The sequence below is a fragment of the Myotis brandtii genome, unplaced genomic scaffold (genome assembly GCF_000412655.1).
Source record: "Myotis brandtii unplaced genomic scaffold, ASM41265v1 scaffold604, whole genome shotgun sequence".
NCBI classification, from domain to species: Eukaryota; Metazoa; Chordata; class Mammalia; order Chiroptera; family Vespertilionidae; genus Myotis; species Myotis brandtii.
This window is the reverse complement of record NW_005370286.1, coordinates 165,945-191,062: the sequence shown is the minus strand read 5'-3', so window position 1 is coordinate 191,062 and position 25,118 is coordinate 165,945. Positions and strand designations below refer to the sequence as shown.

At 52.7% G+C, this 25,118-nt stretch overlaps 1 protein-coding gene across 1 annotated transcript in view; it reads right to left on the bottom strand.

Annotated features, from left to right (window-relative positions):
- MGMT (O-6-methylguanine-DNA methyltransferase) overlaps positions 1–25,118 on the bottom strand; it is a 149,215-nt gene that overhangs the window by 117,767 nt on the left and 6,330 nt on the right. Inside the window, exon 2 of the mRNA XM_014550610.1 lies at positions 9,620–9,756. Within this exon, the coding sequence (XP_014406096.1) occupies positions 9,620–9,744 (125 nt within the window). The 5' untranslated portion in view covers positions 9,745–9,756. The remainder of the gene's footprint in view (positions 1–9,619; positions 9,757–25,118) is intronic.

Sequence of the window (25,118 nt, the reverse complement as noted above, 5' to 3'; positions counted from 1 at the left end):
CTCAGTTGGATGCTGTATGTGTGAATTTTGCCTGGTTGACTGTTGGATACCTGTGTGTGTGTGTGTGTGTGTGTGTTTAATAAACATTGTTTAGCTTTTTGTTATGAAATGCAGGTAGGCCATATGAAAAGTTTGATCTTTTGGGGTTCTGCTCCTAAAGCCAGAACTAGAATCTCCGTTCATCTGGGGCTAATTATTCTTCACACCGAGGCCAGTCGCGCTCGGACTCGACCCCGTGTCCTGAGCGCTGCGGTGTCCCTCCCCCCGGCGTGTTTCCTCTCCCATCTGGTGACCTGGTCGGGTGCCTGCTCCACTTTGCGTGGTTCTGCTTGTTAGCATTCTGAGGGTATGGGAGGGGCATCTGCCCACCTCTGGCACCCGCTCTGTGCATCTCTCTTCCTGTACCGTCTCTTCTGTAAGTTCACCCACTCTGTCTCCACAGACTGGGCTCCATCCCCTCCACCAGGAGTCCTCTGGGCTCTGCCTGGCTTCCTTCTCCTTTGCCATAACCTTGCACAGCAAGAGTTCTGCTAGGAAGACTGTCCCTACCCCAAACACTGGACACATCCACTCGACAAAGAAGCCACCCGGCCGCCCCCACCGGCGTCTCTGAATACCCACCCATAGAAGTCACAGTTTGGCCAACTTGTACCTCATTCCCAAACAACCCTTCCAACCACCATTGTTTTCAGACACTTTCTGACTGCACGCCCCTCTTGTCTGAGCCAAGCACCCTGCAGATGTGCACCCTGCTTCCCTCAGCCGGCAGAAGTGAGGCGGGACCCCCTCTCCGAACCTGTTAAAGTGCGCACCCTGCACCAACACAATCCTCACAAGGGGACCTCTTTTCTAATCAAGTCAAGACTGTGCTTGCTGGGACAAGGTTCACAGCATTCCGAGTGCCAGTGGCTGGGGCTAGGAATCCTTAAATGCTCGTATACCCTGCTTGCTGGGTCTTAAATGCTGATACTACAATTTTTATGGAAAATTTCCAGCCCCTGAGTTTTTTCATTGGACTGTGAATGGTAAATGACACACTTTTCTAAGTTTACGTTCTTTTTCTTGGCTAGATCCACAAAAATAAGATTCCTACTTTCTCGCCTCTGCCAGCAATTCCATGGGCAGAAACTATTCATTGCAACATAGAAATAGTCTTATTTGTCTCTGATATAGATTCACAAAATAGAGAGAAAAAGTTGCTCACACTGGATCCGGTCGCTTTGTTAAAATTTAAATAAATGCTGAGTTAGCCATCTAATGAATCAAAATCTCAAACACAAGTTTTCAATCCATGTAGAAATATATGGGTTCCAGGTCATTTTCAGGGGGAAATTTATACAGATACATGTCAGTTTACCAAATGTGCTAGAAGCAATTAAACTGTGAAGTGAACCGTATTTCATATTAAATTTATTTTGTATATAAAAGATGTGTTTCCAAGTAAGAACAAGACAGCAGGCCAAGGTAAACCTTTAGGTGGGAGGGGTCCACATTACTAGGCCTGTGTGGGCTCACGGCTGCTCCATCATCTGTCCCACGAACAAATCCCACGCCCTGGGTCGGACCTTCTCACAGCACAGCATTCTGCGACACCATCCAGGTGACCAGTGAGGTCAGACGAGTTCCCGAATAATACTGAGGCCTTGTTGGCCTTTGTCACAGTGTTGACATTTCTGCAGATGGTGCTGAGGTCCCGGGGAAACTGCTGCCCTTGACCATGGATCAGGGCTGTGGAAACAAACCATACCAGTGGTCACTGTGTTCTTCACCCAGGCACGTTCACGGCGGGGCAGGTTTCCTTTAAGAATGGCTGTTGAAGCAGTAAACATTGCTAATTGTATAATGTCTGGACCTGAGTACCCCTCTCTCTCTCCTCTTTCCTCTCTCCCTCCTGTCCCTCTGTTCTTCTCCCTATTTTCATGTAAGCTATCAGAAGAAATAATGTGGTGACATTTCTGTTAAAAGGAACCACCTATCTGATTAACAACCAAAATAAGTTAAGTTCAGCTGAACCAATTAATACAAATATTTTGAATTTAAATGTAAGTTTTCCACAACACACCTTTTCAAGGTCACTTGAAATTAGTTCTATGTGGAGTTCTTCCAAGTGTTTCCAGCTTTTATGTATATGCAGGTTACCTAAAGCACATGGGGAAAGGAGACCAAAGGATATCTTTCCGAAATCTCTTATTTAAAAAAATAGGTGTTTTGGCCATTGTGTATTGCTTATTATCATAAATGTATATGTATGTGTGTGTGTGTGTATACATATATATACATATATATTTATGTATATATATGCATATACACACACATATGTATTTCAGAGAGGAAAGAAAAGGGAGAGATAAACACATCAATGATGAGAATCATTGATCGGCTGCCTCCTGCATGTTCCCTACTGGGGATCGAGCCCACAACCTGGGCATGTGCCCTGACCCAGGAATTAAATCATGATCTCCTGGTTCATGGTCAACACTCAACCACTGAACCACAGCGGTCAGGCCTGAATACCTCTCTTTTCCAACATGTGCCCAGGGCTCTTCTGCCGCGTTCTCAAACAGGCTGCTTTCTCCTGCACGAGCACTGAGGATAGAGCTGCCTGCTGAAGTAGCCGCTGTCTTCGTGGGAACCATGTTTACTGCCGAGAAATTATCTGACCGGCCCTCTGTTGGCTCAGACTTGAGTTTTTGGTGCAAGTTTTCTCGAAAGTGAACAAAGTGAGCCTCCATTTCAAGAGAATAGCTGATGGTCCCCAGCTTACGGCAGCTTGCACGACTTTCCGACTGTAGACGGCGAGAGGGCGATGTGCATCCAGCAGAGGCTGCCAGCTGGGCTCCGAAGTTCGGTGGCTTCAGTGTGTTCATGTGTTTTCAACGTAGAGCATTTCGTTTACAGTAACCCCACCTAAGTCGAGGGGTGTCTATATTTGTTGCCAAGAAGAGATGATGCAATCTGAGCTTTTAAGTGAAAATTCGAATTTGGAAAAACTATGTACCAGAGCTTTTACTAGTAATATTTAACAGATTGTCTACCCATTTAAGCATTGTATTAACTAATGTGGATTTTGATAATATACAATGGAAATATAAATATTTGGAAGTTTTGCATATAGCTCCGTGAACTATTATTTGGCAAATGACTGGTGGATAGTGTTATAAAATTACTAGAGGCCCAGTGCACGAGAATTTGTGTACTGGAAGGGGGGGGGGGATCCCTCAGCCTAGCCTGTGCCTTCTCGCAGTCCAGGACCCCTCAGGGGATGTTAGCCTGCCAGCTTAGGCCCGGACCCCCCCCCAGGGAAACAGGGAAGCAGTAAAGTAGCTGCCGAGAAGCCCTCATGTCCAGAGAAGAGGCCAGGAGCTGTGTGGCCATGCACGCCTGACTTTTGTTTGTAGAAAACCACGCAACTTCACGCCGAGTTGTGGCACCACGACTCCATGGCTACGCAGTTCTCTCCTGTGGGCGCAGGACCAATGGGCCAAACAACCAGAGGCGGGCTTATCGTCGGCTGTTTCCTGCAGCCACAAGGCAGCGTGGATGACCCGCGTTATTAACACGGAGGCCACCCGGGGCACACACGCTGCTCCCTTTACTTTACCACCATCCGACAGCAGAGACCTTGGGGCTGCACCAATCACCCTGCAGGCCCCCTCGCGGCGCCGTGAGCCCCCGACCCTTCCCATCCCGGGAACGAGGGCTCTTCCAGGAAGCATCCTGGCTTCCCGCGTTGTCTCTTTGGCCCTCAGCCTGAGAAACAAGGCCATTGTCTGGCTTCCACGGGAACTGCTGTCCATGTTCCGAGCGAAGCATTTGCACAACTGAGTCATCAACACCAGAAGTCAGGGAGGAGCCCGGGCACGAGACCTTACCCTCCACTCAGAACGCGACGGGGGCCCGGGACTGCGACACCTCAGGGATTGGGAGCCAGGAGCTCCCACTCTGTCTCCACAGACTGTGGGCTCCATCCCCTTTGGCCCTCAGCCTGAGAAACAAGGCCATCGTCTGGCTTCCACGGGAACTGCTGTCCATGTTCCGAGCGAAGCATTTGCACAACTGAGTCATCGACACCAGAAGTCAGGGAGGAGCCCGGGCACGAGACCTTACCCTCCACTCAGAACGCGGCGGGGGCCCGGGACTGCGACACCTCAGGGATTGGGAGCCAGGAGCCCGGGGGGGCAAGAACACGGGTCCCAGGCTCCTGGCATTCAAGCCCTTGTTTTAAAAAACAGACGATTTCCATAAAGCCAGAGAGCTTGGCAAGATTTTCCTACAAAAACATGCTTATTTGACTCAAGAGACCTCCTTAAGGAACACTCTGTAAAGTAAAATAATTACATTTTTTAAGCACATACACCACCAATCGTTACTTGGAGCCGCTGACGAGCAGCAGTGAGACCAGCCCGGCCGCTGCGGGGGACAGTCCCCCAGCGGATGTGGGTGTTATTGTTGCAGGAGCTTCGAGTGTTTGTGCTTCAGGGGGTCCCTCTCCTCCTGAAAAGATCAATTACAATAAAGTGCGGCGAGTGTCTGTACCAAAACATCCCGATCTGCCAGAGAGAACGAATCTGCGAGTTTCCCGGGAAGCTCCTGAGGACACGTGGGCCCTCAGGAACCGCCTGGAGCGGGAATGCCCTGCACACGGGTCCGGGCAGGGGCAGAGCCGGGCTGTCGGGGGTCACACAGGCTCTGGGCGTGCTCACGGCCCTGATGGTCCACGTGGCGGATGGGAAGATGACAGGAGAGAACAAAAGCACGAGGAAACCGTCGTCCCTGCCCGTTTAACCGACAGAGTTCACGCAACTGCAGGAGTCTGCCCTCCCCCCAGGAGACTCACGGACCTTCCCTCTCTCACTGGGCGATTCCTTTGGAACATCTGAAGGGAAACCCGCCAGGGCACCCAATGAGGCGGAAGACCCCTTCCCCCTGCAGTGACATGGAGTCCCAGAGGGCCCAGGTGCACCCGTCCACTGGTGACCAGGTCCGTCCAGCCGGCCAGCCACCCACGTCCTGGAGGAGGGTCAGGCCCAACCTCCTTGAGTCTCACAACAGGTGGGGCAAATGAGCAGCCACCGCCTATAACTAGAGAGTAGAAAACAGGCTGCCTGCAATTTAGTCTCCCAAACTACGAAAAAGGTTTACAGTGGCGAGGTTACAATATTCCAGTGCTGCATTCCTGTATTCTCCTAAGGTGGTTTACATGGAAAAAAATAAACAACAAAGGTAAGCCTCTGACCCTGAGAGACGAAGCATGTGCCCTTTGTTCCGGCTTCCTGGCTCCAAAATTCCTACTGCTCTGTCCGCATCGTAGGTGTGCCCAGGGCGGGACAGGCCATCTCTCAAGCCATCAGATACTGTAATCAACTTAATGGGAAACTACAGTCCCAAGAGAGCACTAGAGAAATAAACATTCCACGGCCCTTCTCCTTCGATTTTAGACACTGCAGGACCATGACAAGGTCAAAGCCGTGTGGCCTCCTGGTGACGAGGGCGGAGAAAGCAGCCTGGCTCTGGCAAGCAGCCAGCCACTCCTGGACATGACGTTGTTAATGGGAACTTGATGTTGACAGGAAGTTATAAAATTGAGACTGTTACACCGCTTTCCAAACCGATATTCTTCACTCAAATATTTCTAGGGAAGGAAAGGTAATTTATACAAAAAAAAAAAGAAAGAAAGAAAGAAAAAGAAACCACTGTATGAAGCTGTATATATAGGGTGGGGCTAAAGGAGGTTTACAGTTGTTCGTATGGAAAATACAATAATTGATAAGTAATAATAAAAAATAAACTGTTTTCCATACTCACATCTGTAAACCTACTTTTGCCCACCTGTGCAGTCAGATGGCTAAGGTGGGAACAGGAGTCACATGTACAAACTGGAGAACAAGGGTACGCACAGTCCCTGTGCCACCGTCATCAGCAGGGCTGGAGGACGTGGCCTTGGGGTGCATCGGCTCTACCTGCCCGAAGCCAAGTGAGGTTGGGAAGGTCCCCTCCAGGGCGGGTAGGGCAGCACCCCGTTCTATCAGGCGGTCAGAAGCCTTTCTACACACACACACACACACGACCCAGATGGCATCAAAGGTGAATTTAGCCACAGCTTGAGGTTCTAGCCAGGGCAATGAAAAAGCAGAAATAAACAGCATCGTGATTCTCTATAAAGAAAATCTTAGGGAACCTGGGAAGCAATTCCTAGAACTAATAAGTGAATTTAGTAAGGCGGTAGAATATAAGATCAACATACAAAAGTCAATTGTTACATCCCAGCAGCAATAAAAGTAAAGTTTTAAAAGGATTTTGAATACCATCGATCATTCAGAAATCAGATTTATAAAGACAAGGCAGGATCTCTAAGCTGGACACCACACAACTGCTGAGAAAAATGAAAGAGAAACTAAACAAATGCAGAGATAAACTACAGTCATTAGCTTCAAAATTAAAAAGATGTCAACCCGCCCCAAGCTGATATAGACTCAATGAGGTCCCAAGCAAAATACCAATATACTTTCCTTTTTTTAAGAAATTAAAACCTTGATTGTAAAGGTAATATGGAAAATCAAGACACCTAAAAGCCAAAACAATCTTTTTTCCCCCTAAAATAAAGTTGGAGGACTCCCATTACCTTCATTCAAAGCATCAAGTCAACATGGTTCTGACGTAGCAGATGAAGTGAGCACATGTACAAAACCGTCCGGTCCCCTCTGACCCTCACATGTGTGGTCAATTGATTTTTGTCAAAGGCACCAAGACGATTCAAGGGAAAAGGAAAGTTGTTGTTTCCAACAAATAATGCTGAAACAACTAAATAACGATGTGGAAGAAGTCAACTGAGTACCTCACAACAAAGTAATTTGAGATATAGCTCATGTACCCAAATAAAAGGTTAAAATGATAAAGCTTTTAAAAACTGTTTATTTTATTTTTTCCATCACCATTTATCCTCTCATGCCCTCTTCCACCTCCACCCCCAAATCACCACACTGTTGGCCATGTCCATGAGTTCTCTCTTTTATTTATGTTTTTGCTCAATCCCTCCACAACCTCAACCTCCCCCCATCAGAGCTGATAAAGCTTTTAAAAGAAGTTATAGGAAAATGTATTGGTGAAATTACATTAGGCAAGATTTCTTAGAGACAAAACTTCTACCCATTAAAAGACTGCTAGGAAATAAAACACAAGCCCCACCTGTGAGTAAATCATCACTATACATACATTTGATAAACAACCTGTAACCAGAACAAATCAATAAAAAACAAGATGACGCCTGGGCACAGGGCTGGCAGACCCCTCACAGTTAAAAGGTAGACATGGTGGATAAGGGGTTTAGATTAGGCCATCAGGCAAGTGCAAAGTGAAACCATGAGATCCCACTCCTTACCCACTGGAGCCTAAAACGTTAAGAACTAACACCAAGGGCCGGGGAGAGAGCACACCCACCCCCCTCACTCACCCCTGGGGGGAACGTAAAAGGTCTGACTTTGGGGAAAGTTCTAGCAATTTCTCATGAGGGTAAATACATTTGCCAGGCAGTCCAGAAATTCCACACCTGGTCATTTACTCAAGAGAAATGAAAACACGTGTCCCGAAAGAGGCAGGGACCCGGATATTCACAGCAGTTTTACTCATAGCAGCCGAACATTGGACACAAACGCTCACCAACAGATTAGACAAACAAGCTGTGGGGTCCTCCACAGCAAACCCCTCAGCAATGACAGAGAACGAGCTACTCACGACACACAGACCCCAGAGAACCTCAACTCACTGCTGAGCCGCACGGAAGACAACTTTATACGAAGCTTAAGAACCAGTAAGACGAGTCCCTGGGACATAAATCACAACTCTGGACGCCAGGGAGGGGACTGGATAAAAGGGAGCACAGGGAGCCTCTGGGAGTGTTTGCTGTCTTGACTGGGTTGGTGGGTACAGGGTTGTACAGCACTGTACAAACTCCCTGTACACTTAAAAAATCCAAGGATTTTACTATGTAATTTTTATTAATTCTGAGTATGCATACAGATTTTTATGCTATTCTTTAACTCTTCATGTCCCTCCCAAAATTAACCATCTATATGTATGTCTGTGTAGATTTATATAAACCAGGCTTCTGGGTGTCCCCCAAAAACCTCTTTCCCAGTTCTTCCTTACACGCAGAAACCCTAATGTTAGCCAATACAGGACAACCCAGCAGGCCTTCCAGCTAGGTGTGATCACGTGACCGTTCTAGCCAATGAGACGAGAAAAACATCAGCTGACCCTCTGGAGAGGGAGGCGGGCGGTGTTCCTCTTCCCTGCTGCTGCCCGGAGTGAGTGGCAGGTGGTCCGAGGCTGGCCTGCAGCACCAGGACAGGGCCCACCGCCGAGAGGCGCAGAGCCCGCCCCCCTGCCCCCTCCTGTGAGCTGCCTGAGCCACAGCTGCACCTACTGAAGCCAGGATTGGAGGCCCGTGTCCCACGGCTGAACCTAATCTGAGCTTGATTCACAGAAACTCAAGATCCGTCCTATTCTGTGGTGCATAACGAGCATTCAACTCAACATGTCTTACAACGCTTTCTTTTTTTCCTTCATCCCCAAATTTACTTTAAAGAGTGGTTTTTAAACAAACAAATTCAACACAACCGAACATGCTAAGAGACACAATGGCATTTCCCCCTAGAAATTACTTGGTGCCTGTGATTTTCCCAACACGCCGCCAGCTGGCTGTCGGGAGCGGAGGAGCACATGGCTCAAAGGGGTGCCTAGTTCTGTCTTCAGAAAGTCTATCGATTGTAACAGGCAGCTCGACAGGAAAAGCTCGACAGCGCAGGCGAGGAGCGGTATTTATGACGGCCGGGTGCTCATTATGGCGGCCTCTGACAGGGCCCATTAGAGTCGATTTTTATGTTGCTTATGTATTTTCTTTATCTAATGTCCCTGGCATTGTGTTTATTAGCCAGTTGACAAACACCGGGCTTGCAAGTGGCTGGTTTTTCCTCTCCTGGCAGAAATAACGAGAACCGCCACTTTAACCCGCCTCCACAATCAATGACGGAGGAAATCCAATGTTACATCTCAGAGCGGAACACTGAGGACGGCTCTCAGTGTTAACGCTCTTGCAGTCAGAGAGACAGAGTGGAGATGGTCCACCAAGCGAGGGCAGCCCTGACCTCACGCTGCAAAGGGGGTTCCTGCCTCCTCCCCAGCTGCACTGAGAGGCCAAGGCGCTCCCGACTGGGCCAGTCCAGGAGGCTGGTGTGAAGCTCACCTGGCCCACTGACCTGGGAAGACGGGCCCCGACTTAAACGCCAAGATTGAGCAGGCACCTGCTCACCCAGTTTCCCAAGAAATCCCACCTCGCGCGTGAAGAGTCAGCCTTCAATGGTCACAATCAAGCAACGCCTCTCACCAAACCCCTGGGAGCTGCTGACCCAGGGTATGTCCCTGGGCTTCACCAGAGGGGGGGGCTTCCAGGGCATCCAGCACAGGAGCCGGAAATGAAGGACGCGGACGCCCACTTGGGCTAATTTCTGTGACTGTGCCCGTGGCTCCCACTACCCGTGGCCCAGGGAAACCAAGCAGGAACCACGCCGGTTCCTTCTGTCGCTGAGCCACCACCAGAGGGTGTCCCGCAGGAGTCACTCACCCAGCGGCCGGCGGCGTCCCGCCCAGCAGGCTGATCCCGTGCAGGCCCTGCTCGCACCCGGAGATCCGGAGCTGCCCCACGGGGCTGGCCACCACTCTGTGCTTCACCTCGCAGGCCGCGTCCATCCTCCCTCGGACCTAAGGAAACATTTGAAGCGGGTGAGAACGTGCGTGGGAGAGAGCGGGTCGTTCTTACAGCTCAACGGAAACCCCCGTGTTTAAAAGGGGAAACATCTTCAAAGCTTCCCCCCATGTTTGGAGTTTGGTCATACACTGTGTCATTCCTACCATACAGTTACTTTGAGGACAGAACAGCCCCATCGTGGCCATGGGCAGCGCCCTCGCCTTTACTCCCCAGGTACTCCCCTCCTCCTCCCACTGCTGACGAGCACCGGGGTGAGATAAGGCCCCTTTGGAAGAGCTCCTAAAACTAAGCCCCCCCTACTTTCAAAAAGCAATTAAACAATCACCCCAGTTCTCACCAATGAAACCCGCAGACAGACCACGGCACTCGGAATAAAGCGTGTGTACGAATAACGGATCACAGGAGCGGAGTGCGTCAGCCCGCACCTGCACCGCCACCTGTGTCAGGAGGCGGTCGGGAGGCAGAGCCATTGGAATACAACTCGCAGGCTTTGCAAAGCTTCCAAATGTGCTTACATTGGAACGAATGTAAATGCACAAAAACATCCCTGACGCGTCCTCCAGGTCAGTGGTGGCAGATGTCGCCTTTGGTCGGCACAGCACAGGCTGAAAGGGAGCAGATTCACCAAGAGCAGCGAGAAGCCAGCAAGGGGTGGAGGCCGGTTGCTAGTTTATAAAAGTCCCTCTGACCCCGGGGAGCCAAGGAGTCAGTAACGCACGGGAGGGTAGAGGGGTGCGCACCTGGACCAGCCTGCCCGTCCTCCTCGCCGACTCTGCAACCAGCCCAGCGCCCATGTCCCTCCTCCTAAGCCCACGCTTCCCACAGTTCCACCTCCCACCCAATCTCGCGAGATAAACTGGCCCAGCTGGGCCGGCCGGCCGCCCATCAAGACCCCGTGGGCTCCTGACTAGCGCTGACTGCTCCCTCCCCATCTCCATCTCCACTTGGCTGTCCTGTAGGCACCTCAAGTGGCCTTGTCCCAAACGGTCACCTGCATGCATTCCTCCCATGTGGGGCATTTCGGAGAAGGCACCATCCATCCCTGCCCCGCCCGAAGCCGGGTTACTCAGGATCCTCCTTCCTGCACCAGCCTCACCTGCCCCGCAAGCCCGGCTCTCACATACATGCTGTCCTCCTCCAGGCCCCTCCAGGCCCCTCCTCCGTGCCTCCCACCTGCTCCCAGGTACATCTCTAGACGCTTGAAGAGGTCAAAGGTGCTCCCCCAACCACACCGTGTGTAAGCAGTACCCTGAGATTTCATCCCAAGCCCCCAGGCTCCAGAGCCGTCCTGTTCCATCCCCATTTTCCGTGCAAACCGACGGGGGTTTGAACCGGGTTCCTCCCCAGGTCCCATGGGAGCACAGGGGGTTTTGCTGGGAAACCTTCTCAATGTCCCTGAATGGCCCTCTTCTAGGCACCGCAGCCTGTGGGATAGAAACCAAGCTTCCGAGAGGGTCCTCCACCCTCCACTTCACCAAGTGGGTCAGAGGTCCCACCCACCACCTGTCACTGTGGCTCGGAGCCACAGGGCTTTGCCCTGAAGGATAAAGGGCACCTGACTCAGGGTCGGCACAGGGCTGGCCCAAACCTGTGTAGAGACCTGGCAGCTGGGAAGGACTTGGGGTTAGTTATCCCAGCCACAATCGACATTTAACCAATGGCCTTGGCCTTTGACCTTGTCACCGAGGGTGCTCTACCCTCTGCAGAATCTTATCCAACAGCCTCAAAAGCTGATCACTCTTCAAAAGCAGATGGCCACCCCTTCTCCCAGCCCCCTGGGGGCCTCCCCTCATTTCTTGGGGCCAGAACCAACAGCTGCCCCCCACCCCGCATATCTGGGGACATTTCCAATCCCCCTGAGCCACTGGCAGGTGCTGAGGCAGGGCATTCGCTACCACAAGTCAGGGTCCCATTGATGGCAGAAGCATCACACACGTGCTGGACTGGACAGTCAGTGTGTCCACCACCCAGGCCAAGGGTCCAGGCCCCATTTTCCAGAGCGGGCTCCCAGAGGAGTGCTCCGAGGAAGGATTCCGGGCCCAGGGAGCAGCTGGACACGCCACCCGTCCCGGGAACACTCAGCCCGAATATTAGCATGTTAAAGCTCAGAGCAGTCTCCCGGGCTCCCAGAGGAGTGCTCCGAGGAAGGATTCCGGGGCCCAGGGAGCAGCTGGACACACCACCCGTCCCGGGAACACTCAGCCCGCACATTAGCATGTTAAAGCTCGGAGCAGTCTCGCAGCAAAACCAGCTCATGTGTGTTTACATAGCCCTGTGAATGGGCTCCCCACGACCCTGCCTCCCACCGGGGTCCCGCTCAGAAGCACTGGCCCCGATAGGCCCACGGCTGTTTCCCAGCAGATCCGGACCCAGGAGACCTGGCTCAGGCCCCAGATCTGGAGCCTGAGCCCACGAGCCACGAGCCCCCTCTCGGGCAGGGCTCCCCGTGGCAGGCTCCAGAAGCTGAGACGGGCTAATTTAAGCACAAAAGCAATTACGGAAAGGCTGTTCCATAACTCAGAACTTCTGGGAAGGCTGGAGAAGCCGCTCAGAAAACTGTAGGAACCGAGGCTGGCCTCAGTCCAGCGCAGCCAAGACCGGGCCTCAGGAAACATCTGCGGTGACAGCCAGGGACTGCAGGCATGCAGCTGCCGCTGTTGCCACCGTTGCCCCTGGAAACAGGATGTTGCAGCCACCGTCAATTCCCTGCTGCCCGCCTCCCTGTCACTTGCCTCTGATTCAAGGCCCAGGCAGGAGCCCAGAGCTGGCTCCGGGGCCAAGCCAGCGCACGCCTGCGCCGAGTGGCAGGGGGAAGGGGTGGCTGCCAGGGGAGGAGGGCTGTGCCCACATCAGCCCCGAAGGAGGACGGGGACGCAGCACTGCTGCAGAAACTCAGCAGGAGCTGGAGCGAAGGTGCCGTGTCCATGCCCCTCCCAGGCCTCAATGTCCTCATCAATAAAGTAGGAATAACAACACTGACTGCAGCCTCGCTGGGCTGTTCTGTGGGACCAACGGGAGAACTCGGGAAGCCCTGGATGGGCCGGTGGGCAGGCAGCCCTGAAGGCCAAGGACCTGCGTCCCCCCCGGGACACATTCACCCCCACCTGCTCCAAGAGCGCCCAGGGAGACAGACCCGAGAGTGCAGAGGAGGGGCGGGAGGTCAGGGGGCCGATGAAGGTGACTGAGGGCGCAGGGCCTGAGGGTCCCCTGTCGGACTTCACCCCCCTGTCCCAGTGCCAGGCTCTGGCCAGGCTGACTGGCTGAACCTCGGAGGCTGTGAGCCTGGCTACAGCGGGCAAGGGCTGCTGGCCAAGCCTGGCGAGGCCCGAGCTGCAGTGGCTGCGTCCACCCCAAACAGCGCCCAGCACACAGCACCTGTGCTTCAGAACTGGACCACAGGGATCTGCGGCTCAGCCTGCCCACCGCTGCCCCCGCCCTGCTGTCCCCAGGACCAGCACCACAAGCCCAACAACACGGCGCTGTCCCTGGGCTGCCCGGTGGGAGCTCCCGCCAGGATCAGGCTGCCCTTGTGGCATTGAGAACAAGCTCCGGGGACCTGCACGGCCGCCAAAGCCACAGGCCCCCAGGTCAATCACAGAGCGAGGGAGGCCCATCCACATCAGGCCAGGGACCGAAAGCGCACCATCAGTCAGACCTGGAGCAACCGGCAAGTCCCAAACCTAAGTCCGAACGAGGCACGTGTCACCTCTGACCACGTCCCGTCAGCGGGTCCTTTTGTTCTGTGTCATCGGAGGGAGTGGCTCCTTAGCTTTCTGATTGGTTAAGTAGAGTCTCCCCCATGTGAGGATTCACGGGGGCCTCTCCCCTGGGACTGCGTGGGGCCTGGGACCAGCGCCTCTGGGTTCCTGAGCCCATTAGCAGCAGCGGTGCTGAAGATAATGCACCGCGACCTACCGACGGCCACTCTGGCAAACGAGGAAAAGCAGCAACTGTTCTATCAGCAGCATAACATTCTATCAGCCCTGCTAGGAACAGACTCAGACGCCACAGAAACCCACACAGGAAGTTCTTTCCCTCAGACAACAAGACGCTTGGCACACCCTTCCACAGTGAGAGCGACAACCCGCTGAACGCTGACTCCTCCGACAGAACAGAGAATGTCCCTGGGACGGGAGCGCGGCCGCTGGCACAGCAGGCAGTGTGGTGACGGGAAGCCCAGCCTGAAGTGGCAGGTGGGTTTGTTCCTCGTGCCACGGAGCTGGCAGGCCGGCAGAGGGCTGGGAGACGCCTGCGGACGAGATGGGGTGTCGCAGCCCTCAGCAGGGACCCGCAGAGGCTAGAAACCGGGCAGCAAGCAGAGGCTCAATAGCAGAGGATGCATCGGGGAGGGAGCGCGTCTTAACACAGGCTGATGGGAGGCACCGCCTGGCAGGCAACAAAGGCAAACACACCCGGGGCTGCCATGGACGCTGGGGGCACAAAGATGCGACAGAATTCAAGCTGTGCGAGTGCAACAGCCCTGGCCCCGACCCTCCACCCTGCGATGCCACCACGCTCCAGGGCCCAGCCGGCCATTGGGCTCCAGTGACAAAATCCCACCCACACCGGCCATGAGCATGAGCCTGACCCCCAGTCAGCCATGAAGGGAAAGGCCCTGAAGACACTCACTTGGCGGAGAACACAATATTCACAGCCCTGCCCGGGCATCAGGCTCAGGGCCAAGGGGGTCCCCAATGGCCTTGGGGAGGCCACGGCTGGGGCGGGAAGGCAGCCGCTGTCAGGGAGCAGGGCCACACTTTGGGGGAGACGTGAGCAGCTAAGACATTTTGGAGAAAATGACGTCTACAGAGACCTGAATGACGAGAAGGAGCTGGAGGGTGAGAGGCAGCAGGTGCTGGGCAGGTGGAGGGGAACATGGCATGAAGCAGGGCTGGGAGGCTGGCCATGAGGCCTGGGGTACCCGAGAGAGAAGTGCGGGAGACACGTGGCCAAGGGTGCAACACAGCCTGTTCGGCCGGTGCCGAGTCTGGCTTTGTCCTTGAGACCCTAAACTTTAAACCAGGGATGGTCCACCCTACTGCGCGGTGTTAGGCCGGGAGACTGGAGCACCCTGGCCCTGACGCTGTGAGCCACCAGCACAGCCCGGGGAATCCTCTCTTCTTCAGCCTGGAGCAGTCCTAACTGATCCTGCCGGGTGCCAGAATACAGCCAGAACACTGCACATGCTCAGTAAATACTTGCTGAATAGATGATCTGATTATAGGAATCATTCCATTCCATTCCAGGAGACTCCAGGACTCATGAGCCCATAGCTGGGGGGGAGGTCTGGTGCCTGGGGAGTCCAGGAGGGCTTCCTGGAGGAGGGGCAGACATAGGAAAGCAAGCAGGCATTTTCTGGGGGAGGGGGGGGAGGAGAGATGGGGGCAGGCGGGTCACATGCTAAGACTCTGGTGCTAGAGAGCACCCAGGGCATTTGGGGACCTGGGAGGTGGCCAGGTCACAGGAGGGAGCAACCCGTGTTAGAGGAGGCCATTGTGGTAGCTGCTACAGCGGTGAGGACCCAGTGTGGGAGACAGGAGAGGGAGGGCAGACGGTGACACCAATGCCCCCGAGAACGTCCCATCTGGGGCAGAGGAAGGGCACACTGTTTCTAGAACCTCCTCCGTGATGGACAGGCCCCGAGTGTGCACAGATTCTTGGGCTAATGGCTGCCTTCCAGGCAAGAACAAGGAGAGACACAGTTTAAAACCCTACCATTGACCATGGATGGCTGCTGAGCACAGCTGTGTGGGAGGAGGCAGCCCCTTAGGACCTTGGGGCAGAGGAAAACATGCCCAAACTGGGCAAACCAGTGCGAATTTGGAAAACACAAGACTAGAGGGTGCCAGGGAGGCTCCCAACAAGCCAGTCCCTGAACGTCTGCCAACAGCTGCCCCAGACCCGCTCCCGCCTCTGAAACCACGGCCTCCACAGCCCCGGCCTCTCGCCTGGCTTTCATGGGGACTCCACAGGCCACAGTCAGGACACAGGGATTCAACAGCCCGCTGCCCACCCCCCACTCTCGCAGAGCGCACACCCCATCATCCACAGCCGGCCCGCTCCCCACATCATCGCACGACAGTCACCTAAAGCCACAAGAGCGGCTGACATTAATTGGTGGCAGAAAAAAATGGATTTTTCATGCCTATTAGGAGACCTCTGAAAAAATGAAGTGCGTTTCGTTTCATCCCCCTTTTAACATGAATGGCGTTTAATGTTCGAATTAAGCAGCTGGCGCCAGAGGCCGGGTTCCCGCCGGATGAAAAGCGAGACACCCCGAGCCAGGACTGTGTTCCCCCCGCTGCCCTGCTGTCTCGGGAGCACGCAGGCCAGGCTGCCCTTCCAGAACCTCTTCGCCCTCCGTGCCTTTCCCTCCTAACCATTCCCAGCCTTGGCGTCCCATGAAGAGAACGCTGGGAAGAGGCTTCTAGAAGGGAGACACAGCCTGCCTTCTCCCAGGTGGATAACAAACAAGGCACCCAGACGTTGGCCTTGGTACCTGCCCCAAGTCAGCGGGCACAGGGTCCCCGGTGAGCCCGGGCACCGCGGAGGGTGGCAGAATGAAGTCCCCTTTATCCCCAATGAAGGAGAAGTTTCACAACATTTCGCCGTGAAGGCCTCCCGGTGAGCCTGCGGCGTGATTTATGACGGTGTCCCTATGTTCCAGACACGCTCCGGGGGCCGCGGCGAGCAGGGCCTTGATGGCATGAGGCTAGGGGGGGAGCAGGCGCCGTTCCCACAACAAGGCCGGGCTGCCAACCAATGCACATGCTCTGAACGATTGATGCCGGGCAGGAAATTTCATGCTCCAAATTAGCTGCCTTCTGCCCAGAACCTATCAGTGGCTTGATAACTTGAACATATAATTCTATACCTTTTACTCTTTAAACAATAATTCAACCTAATCCTGTGGCTGAAGCCAAGATTTCCAGCCCGAAAGTGCACTTGCCATTTGATTAAATACTAATAAATGCAAGAATAAAACACCAGTCCTTTATCTTACAGTGAATTCTTCAAAAAACCATAAACTCTCAAAATTCATTATTTCTCTGGAGAAGGGGACAGGTTCTTCCCCTCAAAGACAGCTTAGCAGCCTCAGGGTCTTAATTAGAACAGTTAACACAGGATTTATAGTCCAGGCTTACAGCAAAACGGCGTCACCCTCTAGGTTCTTCGACTTCAGGTGACCTGCCGGTCAGAAGGGCCTCAGGTGGGGTATCTGGGCAGCCAGCAATGGACAACATCACAGACGGATCTGTGGTGCCCCCTAAACAGAAGACTGACCTTCCATACACAGACCCGTGACCCTCCACACACAGACCTCTGGTCCCAAACGAGGCAGGCGAGTTAGTGCAAACCAGGACACACGGATGTCCTCGGGCCTTCTTGCCATGTGTTTGGTACTTGAAAATGGGTGAAATATTTTCACATGTTTCATCCATTAACAAGTAAACAGGGAAATGCTGACAAAGGAAGATGGTGAAGGATCCAGAGTCAGAGACTTGTTTTCTGTGGTTTTAACCAGCACACGGAGCCGCGGCGACGACAAGACCCTCCTGCAGTGGTGGACAGGCCGCGGGGTGGTGTCCAGGGGGACATCACATCCTGTGACTGCGGGACTCAGCCCAGGACACCTGCCCGGGCCATGAGGATGGAGGGGCCACAGCCTCGGGTCGGAGGCTCAGGGCTGAAGCCCAGAGATGCTGGCATTGCCGAATAAGCCAGGCAGTGGTGAGCCAGAATCGCATGGTCCTCCGTCACTGCAGGTGCCAAAGACACAACCCATCACGGACAGACCCAGGCCCTTCATCCCATCCACCCTGCCATGTCTCACCCTGTTGGGACCGCCTCCGCCCCTTCTGCCCCGGCCTCCAGTGTGTGGGCTGAGGAAGCAGCCTGGGCCCACGTGCCCTCTCACAAAAGATGGCAGGCCAGGTCACGCCTGCAGGTGGGCACGCGGCTGGACGATCGGTCAGCACCCGTCGCTGAATCCCCTCCACTCCTCTGGGGCTGAGGTGTCCAGTGGCCTGCCCCCAGCCACTGCAGGACTGAGAGGGGCAGGTCTAGGATAGAGGGGCAGGTCCAACCCATCTCTCCCCAGGGCTGTCAGCTGCTGGGGGACAGTCAGAGCCAGCGCCACCCCAGGAACTCGGAGGGCTCAGAAATTCTGTGCTGAGTCCGGCAGAACCCGGCCGAGGGTCAAGGGCACAGCACAGGCGAGGCCAGCTCTGGGGTCCGGGATCGGCGACAGTGTTGGAGAGGATGATGGCATCAGATGAGGCTGGGCGGAACTGGAGTGGTTTAAATGAAAATTTAATGTTTAATATAGAAAAAATCATTTTGGTTCACGTTATTTGATTGACACACTTGTTATGTACATGGAGAACACATACATAGAATCCACATTCTACAGAATCTATGCTTCAATAACGTGAAAATTTAATGTTTAATATAGAAAAAATCATTTTGGCTCACGTTATTTGATTGAGATACTTGTTATGTACATGGAAAACACATACATAGAATCCACATTCTACACAGAATCTATGCTTCAATAACAACTAAGACCAACTCATTACCAATCAATCTATCAATGACACAATGACTAAGTATTGTGCAAATATTTTTCCTCAGAAATAGGGATTATTGCAAAATCAGACGTATGCTACACCCAATCTCTGTTCAAATAATTGATCGGTGGCGTCCTATCTTTCACCCACGTCCCCACTTCCACCAGGAAGACCTCTACAGCAGCAAATTTCAGCAACGAACAGAAATGTAAAACTTTGAGAATGTTACTACAAAACTGAGCTGGCACATTTTATCTAAATTACAGCAGAATGAATTCTTCAAACAACATTCGCAGATGAGAATCACACGGATCTGTGATGTTCATTTCAAAGGTAACGAGTTAGAAGAAACACCCACACTGTCACAGGAGGCAAGAGCTTTGATAATTAACGACTCCTTTACACGCTAAGAACCTAACCAATTAGCGAGCAAACGAACATTAACTATCTTTCTAAAGCGGGTTTGAAAGGAGGATGCTGCCGCTCTCTCCACTTCTGGGGACTCGGAACACGGACGGTAATGAGGGCACAAAGCCAGCCGTGGACTCCAGGAGCACTGGCCCGGGAGGCAGAACACACGCCAACTCACTCCTGGAGTCCTGAGGAGCGTCCTCATGAAACACGGATCGTCACCTCCCTTGTCTGACAATGTCCTTTAGAAAGTCAGGACTTTCTCTTTTCCCTTTTCTTCCGACACTGAACACCAAGGCCGGGAGGGCTTCTGGAATTGCCGTGGTGGCCCCGCGGGACTGAACAGTGATGGCGAACCTATGACACGTGTGTCAGAGGTGACATGCGAACTCATTTTTTTGGTTGATTTTTCTTTGTTATATGGCATTTAAATATATAAAATAAATATCAAAAATATAAGTCTTTGTTTTACTATGGTTGCAAACATCAAAAAATTTCTATATGTGACACGGCACCAGAGTTAAGTTAGGGTTTTTCAAAATGCTGACACGCCGAGCTCAAAAGGTTCGCCATCACTGCTCTAGGAGCTGCATCTGGAATGTGTCCTTTGTGACTGGCTTATTTCACTCAGCGTAATGTCCAAAAGGCCGCCCCTGGTGGAGTGTGGGTCAGAATTTCCTTCCTTTCAAGACTGAGTTCTATGCCATGGTACGATGGACCACATTTGGGGTTTGTCCGGACCATCACCCGTCTCACCATCCCCAACAGAAACTGTCCCACTAAACACGGAACCCCTCCCGCCCAGACCAGCTCCTGACACTCACCCTCCCACGTCCTGTCCACTCATTCCTTGATGGACAGCTGGGTTAGCACCAACGCTGGACTGCTGTGAATAATGCTGCCATGGCTGTTGGCGCACTCATATCGGTTGGATTCTTTGGGGTACGCCTAGGAGTGGACTGGCTGGACCATGTGGACACTGTATGTTGAACTCTGAGGACCCTCCACACTGTCTTCTGCAGCAGCTGCACCATCTGACATCCCACCAACAGCGTCCCGGGCTTCAGTTCCGCCACATCCTCACCACCGCTTGTTATAAAAATTATCGGATATACTTCTCATTCAGGACTCTCAGTGGGACAGACTGTAATTCCACATTTTTTTTGGCACCACTAATCCATACCTCAGTCTGATAACAGGGCTTCTTTCCCGACAACTGCATGTCCTGTGTGCCAGGCTCTGTGCACCCCCTTCTCTCACCCCTGCAAGAGCTGGGAGCCAGGCACATCCTTGAATCCGAAGATGAAATCCTGAAGCTCAAAGGCACGAAGTGACTTTCCTGGGCTGGGTGGTGGGTCACAGGGATTGTCTGGTTTGACTCCATGGTGTTGGCCATGCACGGGGGTGAGATTCGTTTAGATACGAGTCTATCAATCATGCATTAAGTGAACATGTAACAGGAAAAGATAAACGGAACATAAACTTGCTATCATTGGAACACCTTGGGAGGAGGCTAAAGCAGGTGTTTACATGAGAACAAGTGGCTGTGAAGAAAACAGGAAGCATTGCTGCAGGCCGCCCACAGCCCCGTGGAACCGGTGCTGAGCGAGGAGAGCGCAGGTGAGGGAGCGGCCCCGCTGCCCACGCTGCCCTCCTCTAAAGGCCTGGAGGCGCAATCGGGCCTCGTTGCTTTCTGCCTCCCCAGAGTCCCTGGCACTGTAACTGCCAGCCGACACTCAGTAAATTGAATTCCCTGCCCTTTCTCGCCAGCCAGGACTGAGCCTGCTTTAAACCCTTAACCTGGGAAGACAACAGCCAGACCCAGTCCAGAGGAGAGGGGAGGGGAGGAGAGGGGTGGGGAGGGAGCCTTGGAGGGAAAGCACCCCCCCGGGGAGCTCACTCAGGGGGCAGCGCGTCCATGCATCAGATGAGGCAGCAGTGGGCAGGCCCAGAGGTGCAGGTGCTGCTGGCGCTACTGCACAGATAAAGCCGCACCCAGTCCCATCCCCGGGGCCCCGAGCCTCCCATTGACCACCTAGAGCAGCCGTGGGCAAACTACGGCCCGCAGGCCGGATCCGGCCCGTTTGAAATGAATAAAACTAAAAAAAAAAAAAGACCATACCCTTTTATGTAATGATGTTTACTTTGAATTTATATTAGTTCACACAAACACTCCATCCATGCTTTTGTTCCGGCCCTCCGGTCCAGTTTAAAAACCCATTGTGGCCCTCGAGTCAAAAAGTTTGCCCACCCCTGAACTAGGGGCTGCTAGCCGGCATACACGCTAAGGCCCCTGACCCCCAATTATCTCGAGAAGACCTCCATCTCACTCGAACACACTGACAGCGGCACGTGTGCTTTTGTTCAACGAACAGCCAAGCCGAAACCTAAGGTAACTGCTGGGGAAGCCGCCACGGCTGCGGCACAGACGCTCACTGCTCACCCTGGCCTGGTCGGAGCCATTTTACAGAGAACGTGGGCCTTTGGTTACCGCTTTACTATTTCCCGGCCCCTCTTCCCGTGGCCAATGCCCTCACCTATTTCTTAGGTATTTTGCATTTTCCTAAATGTGTACATTTCTGCAAACCCCCTACAATTCTTCCTTAGCACATGGCTGGTCGATAAAATTCGTAAAGTAACTGAAGAACCAGCAGGTCCATGACTCACGGTGGAGCTGCAGCTGTCGGGCCCTCTTGCCCTGTGCCAGCATTTCACCCTCTCACATGTCAATCCCAGTGTCTCCCCAAGACACGTGCCCGCCCCCCCGCCATGTTTTTCATCAGCCAAAACCCTTTTGCAGAAAGGGTCTCCAGGCCCACGTGGAGCTGCCACCACAGCGACATTCTGCATCGTCTCACTGTCACCACGGCTGCATCCAGCACACAGTGAGGTCCGGCACTCCGCCCCGCTGCACCCCAGGTCCACAGCCACCCCCACACCCAGCAGAGGGCACTGGGGAGTTGCCCCCACCCCCGCAGCCAGCACTGCTGAGAGGGCACCGGGAGAAGACAGAATGTGCGACATCGTCCGTGTCTCACCACTCTCCCACGGCAAGTCCATGGTCTTCCCCGAGACACGTGGCTTCCTGCTAAGCCACACGTTTGTTATAAGAGCACTGCATTCCAGCCTCTGACACAGCCAGTGACCGTTCCCCAAGGAGTCATTCTTGCAGGATTTCCTCTCCTGCGCTGACCCCCACCTGCCCGCTCCTGGGGGCCTTTGGGTCACAGCAGAGGACGCTCATTGTGCAGAAGCACAGGTGCGAGGGCTCCCTGGGCTGGCCCTGGCCCTGCTGGAGATGTGTGCCCTGAGCGGGCCTACAGGGCCTCTATCCTCCCTGCCAACACTAAGCCCCATGGTTCTGCCCATCACCTGGGAAGTGACATCCCGCCGGGGTGCACCCAGACCCTCTGCTCTTCTTCTTACCTGCCGGCTCTGGAGCAATTTGGTGTCACACCTTCATCGAAAGCTGAGAGACCAGAGATACTTTGTAATTCTTAAAACTTAGATTTTAAAAAAGGTTTTAAGTATTATATATATATGGATTTCAATGAATCAGCAACTCCATCTTCCAGAATCCTCTATCACCATGAAGAGCTAAGCAGACAGTAGTAAGAGAAATAAAGTATCTGGCAGAGTAGAGTTCCTTTTCTAAAGCCACCTCTGGACAAGCTGGAAAACCTACCGTAGAAATGATAGCATCTCTCTATCATCCTGCGGCAGAATCTTAGCTGGAGACTTAGTCATTTCATCAATTTTAAACAACTTGGAACTACAGTAATTAACTCCTATCACTGTAAAATATTTTCCGCTTAGTGAAACACAACTTTTTCTACAGAAATAATGTGAAGCGTACAAAGAAATATTAGTGTGCTGGGCAAACAAGAGAGACAGAGCCAACAAAAGTGAGAGGGAACTGTAGGTGTGTGCGTGCAGCTCCTGGGACGTGATCCGCACGGAAGATGCAATTTTGAACGTGGTCTCACGGGGCAGGGACTGCCGTGAGTATCACCTGAACAACAGCCGGCCCACCGGGGGGATGCAATAAAAATTAAACCATCACGAGAGGAACGTGATCCCACAGCTTAAAGCAATATCTATTCCAGACACTTTGGGGCAGCAATAATAAGCAGCTCATGCAGGAGAAGCAAAAGTTCCAACCCAGAAGGAAAGAGCAAACGGAACCCTGGGAAAGCCAAGTGTCGGACAAGGACTGCTGCTTCCCCTGGAAATGAGACCGCGCCTCCACGGACTGCGGCCTCCATGGCGGCTGTCTCAGACCACGGGCCACAGTACTGGGTTTCACTCAGTTTCCTTGGGCTAATTAGTTCTTCGAAATAATTAGTAATATCCACAAACCTTCTTCATTACAGGAAATGTTATCTTTGCGTTTTTGTTGTTGTTAATTCTCTCTTGAGGATATTTTTTCCATTGCTTTTTACAGTGAATGGGAGGGAAGGGGAGAGAGTGGGAGAGAGGGGGAGAGAGAGAGAGAGAGAGAGAGAAACATTGATGTCAGAGAGATATATTGATCGGTTGCCTCCGTATGTGCTCCTTAAACTTCAGAAAATTAACTAGAATTTTCCCCTTCAAACTCTAAATGATTTCATTAGACATGTATTTTTAAAAGTCTGTAATGCTCAGACAAGGGGCACTGCTCAAAAGAGAAGACAGCATCCCAGCCCCTGGATGCGACAGAATTCCAAGTCCGCTTCTACCTGAGCTGGGAGAAGCGGATGCCGGAAGCCTCTACATAAAAGGCAATGCAACCAGGCAGAACACAATCGAAGATACTGCCTTCCAAACGCGTTATTGTTGCCAATTAGAAGAATCACTTCGACTTAATTTCAAAGGCACAATCATGCTCAGCAGAAACAGCCTCTTTTTTAAATTTCAAGGAGGATGAGCATGAAGGCCGTAACTCACCCGGCAGCTGTCATACGCCCTCCCTGACTGCAGCGCCGCATTTCATAAATACTCCTCATCGACAAGCCAGGCTAATTCAGGCTAATTTCATTGTATTTTGGTGCTATCTCACATTTGTGTGCAATTACCTTTATCATTTTATTGCCAAGGCAGAAAGTAATCAGAACAATTATTTGAAAACGGGGGTTTATAAATTCTAAATCACAGTCGCTGGCATTTTTGATAAAACAGCAGCTTTATCTCGGGAAGTGGCAGGGCCGGGGGATAAATCACGCATCAGTCAAGTGTAGCTGACCCCAAGTGCATTGCACAATATCAGAAGTGCTTCCAAAGAAACTTCCCGGCATCATCCATCATCCTTCATAATCCTAAAGTAGCTGCACACCTGAAGAGCAGGGCTGGAGAATAATAATAATAATAATAAAAAAAGGGAAAATTCGGGCAGTGTGGGCACAGCCATTACCTGTCTCCCTTTAAACGGTGAGCTATGGCCCATGCACATAAACAAATAGGACTTTCCAATAACTCCAAATATCTGTATTCATACGCGTCACGCGGCTGTAAATATAAATGAAGTAAGGAGCAGAGTCCTACAAAGAACACGCGCCTGCCTCGCCTGCATTTCTTCTGAAACCCACTGTCCTGCCGGGTCTGTGCGGGGAACTGCACACGCACAGCCTCCACATCTGTTCTCTGGTCCTCGTTTGCTCTGAAACTTGATTGCAAAAAAAAAAAAAAAGGGATGTAACTTGATTTGAAAGACAAGAAAGGGAGGGACCCTGGAGTCCCCGCGTCAGTGTCCCCTAAGTTAATTACAGGTGACAGAGAGCGCGGGAGTCACACAGGCCATTAGGAAGGCAGCTGGCCGGGTCCCCAATCACATCTTCACACGGAGAAGCCGCCCCCACCCGGGCCCCAGCTGTCCTTAGGGAAAGACAGCCACATCACACCGCACCCCCAGCATACATTACCCACACCTTGTTTCACACCCGCTTATGAGGCAAAAGAAAATAACCGTGTGGTCACTGGGCTCCTTTTCTGCCAGAGAGCGAACACCCCCAGGAAGAACGCTTCTGCACCACGTTGCGGGGACCCCATGACAAGGACCTGTGGGGAGTCTAGCTGGGAGGACTGACGTTCTTTAGCGGAACATGCCTGGCTCCTGGCCACGTGCTTTACACACGTTCTCTCAGTTACTCCTCCCAGCAAACCTCAGGTAGAGCAAGTCACTTGTAGATGAGGAAACAGCTTGAGATGTTAAGTAAGCAGCCCAAGGACACAGCATGTAGTGGCAGGTGGGTATTCAAGGTCAAACCCCAAGTACTTCAAAGCATAGGCTTCAGCCAGACCCCCAACCGTCCACGGCACAGACACATTCCACACTGTCTTTGTCAGCACAGGCTGGGGTATTGCGTCATAACAAACACCACCGAACCTCCATTCGGGTC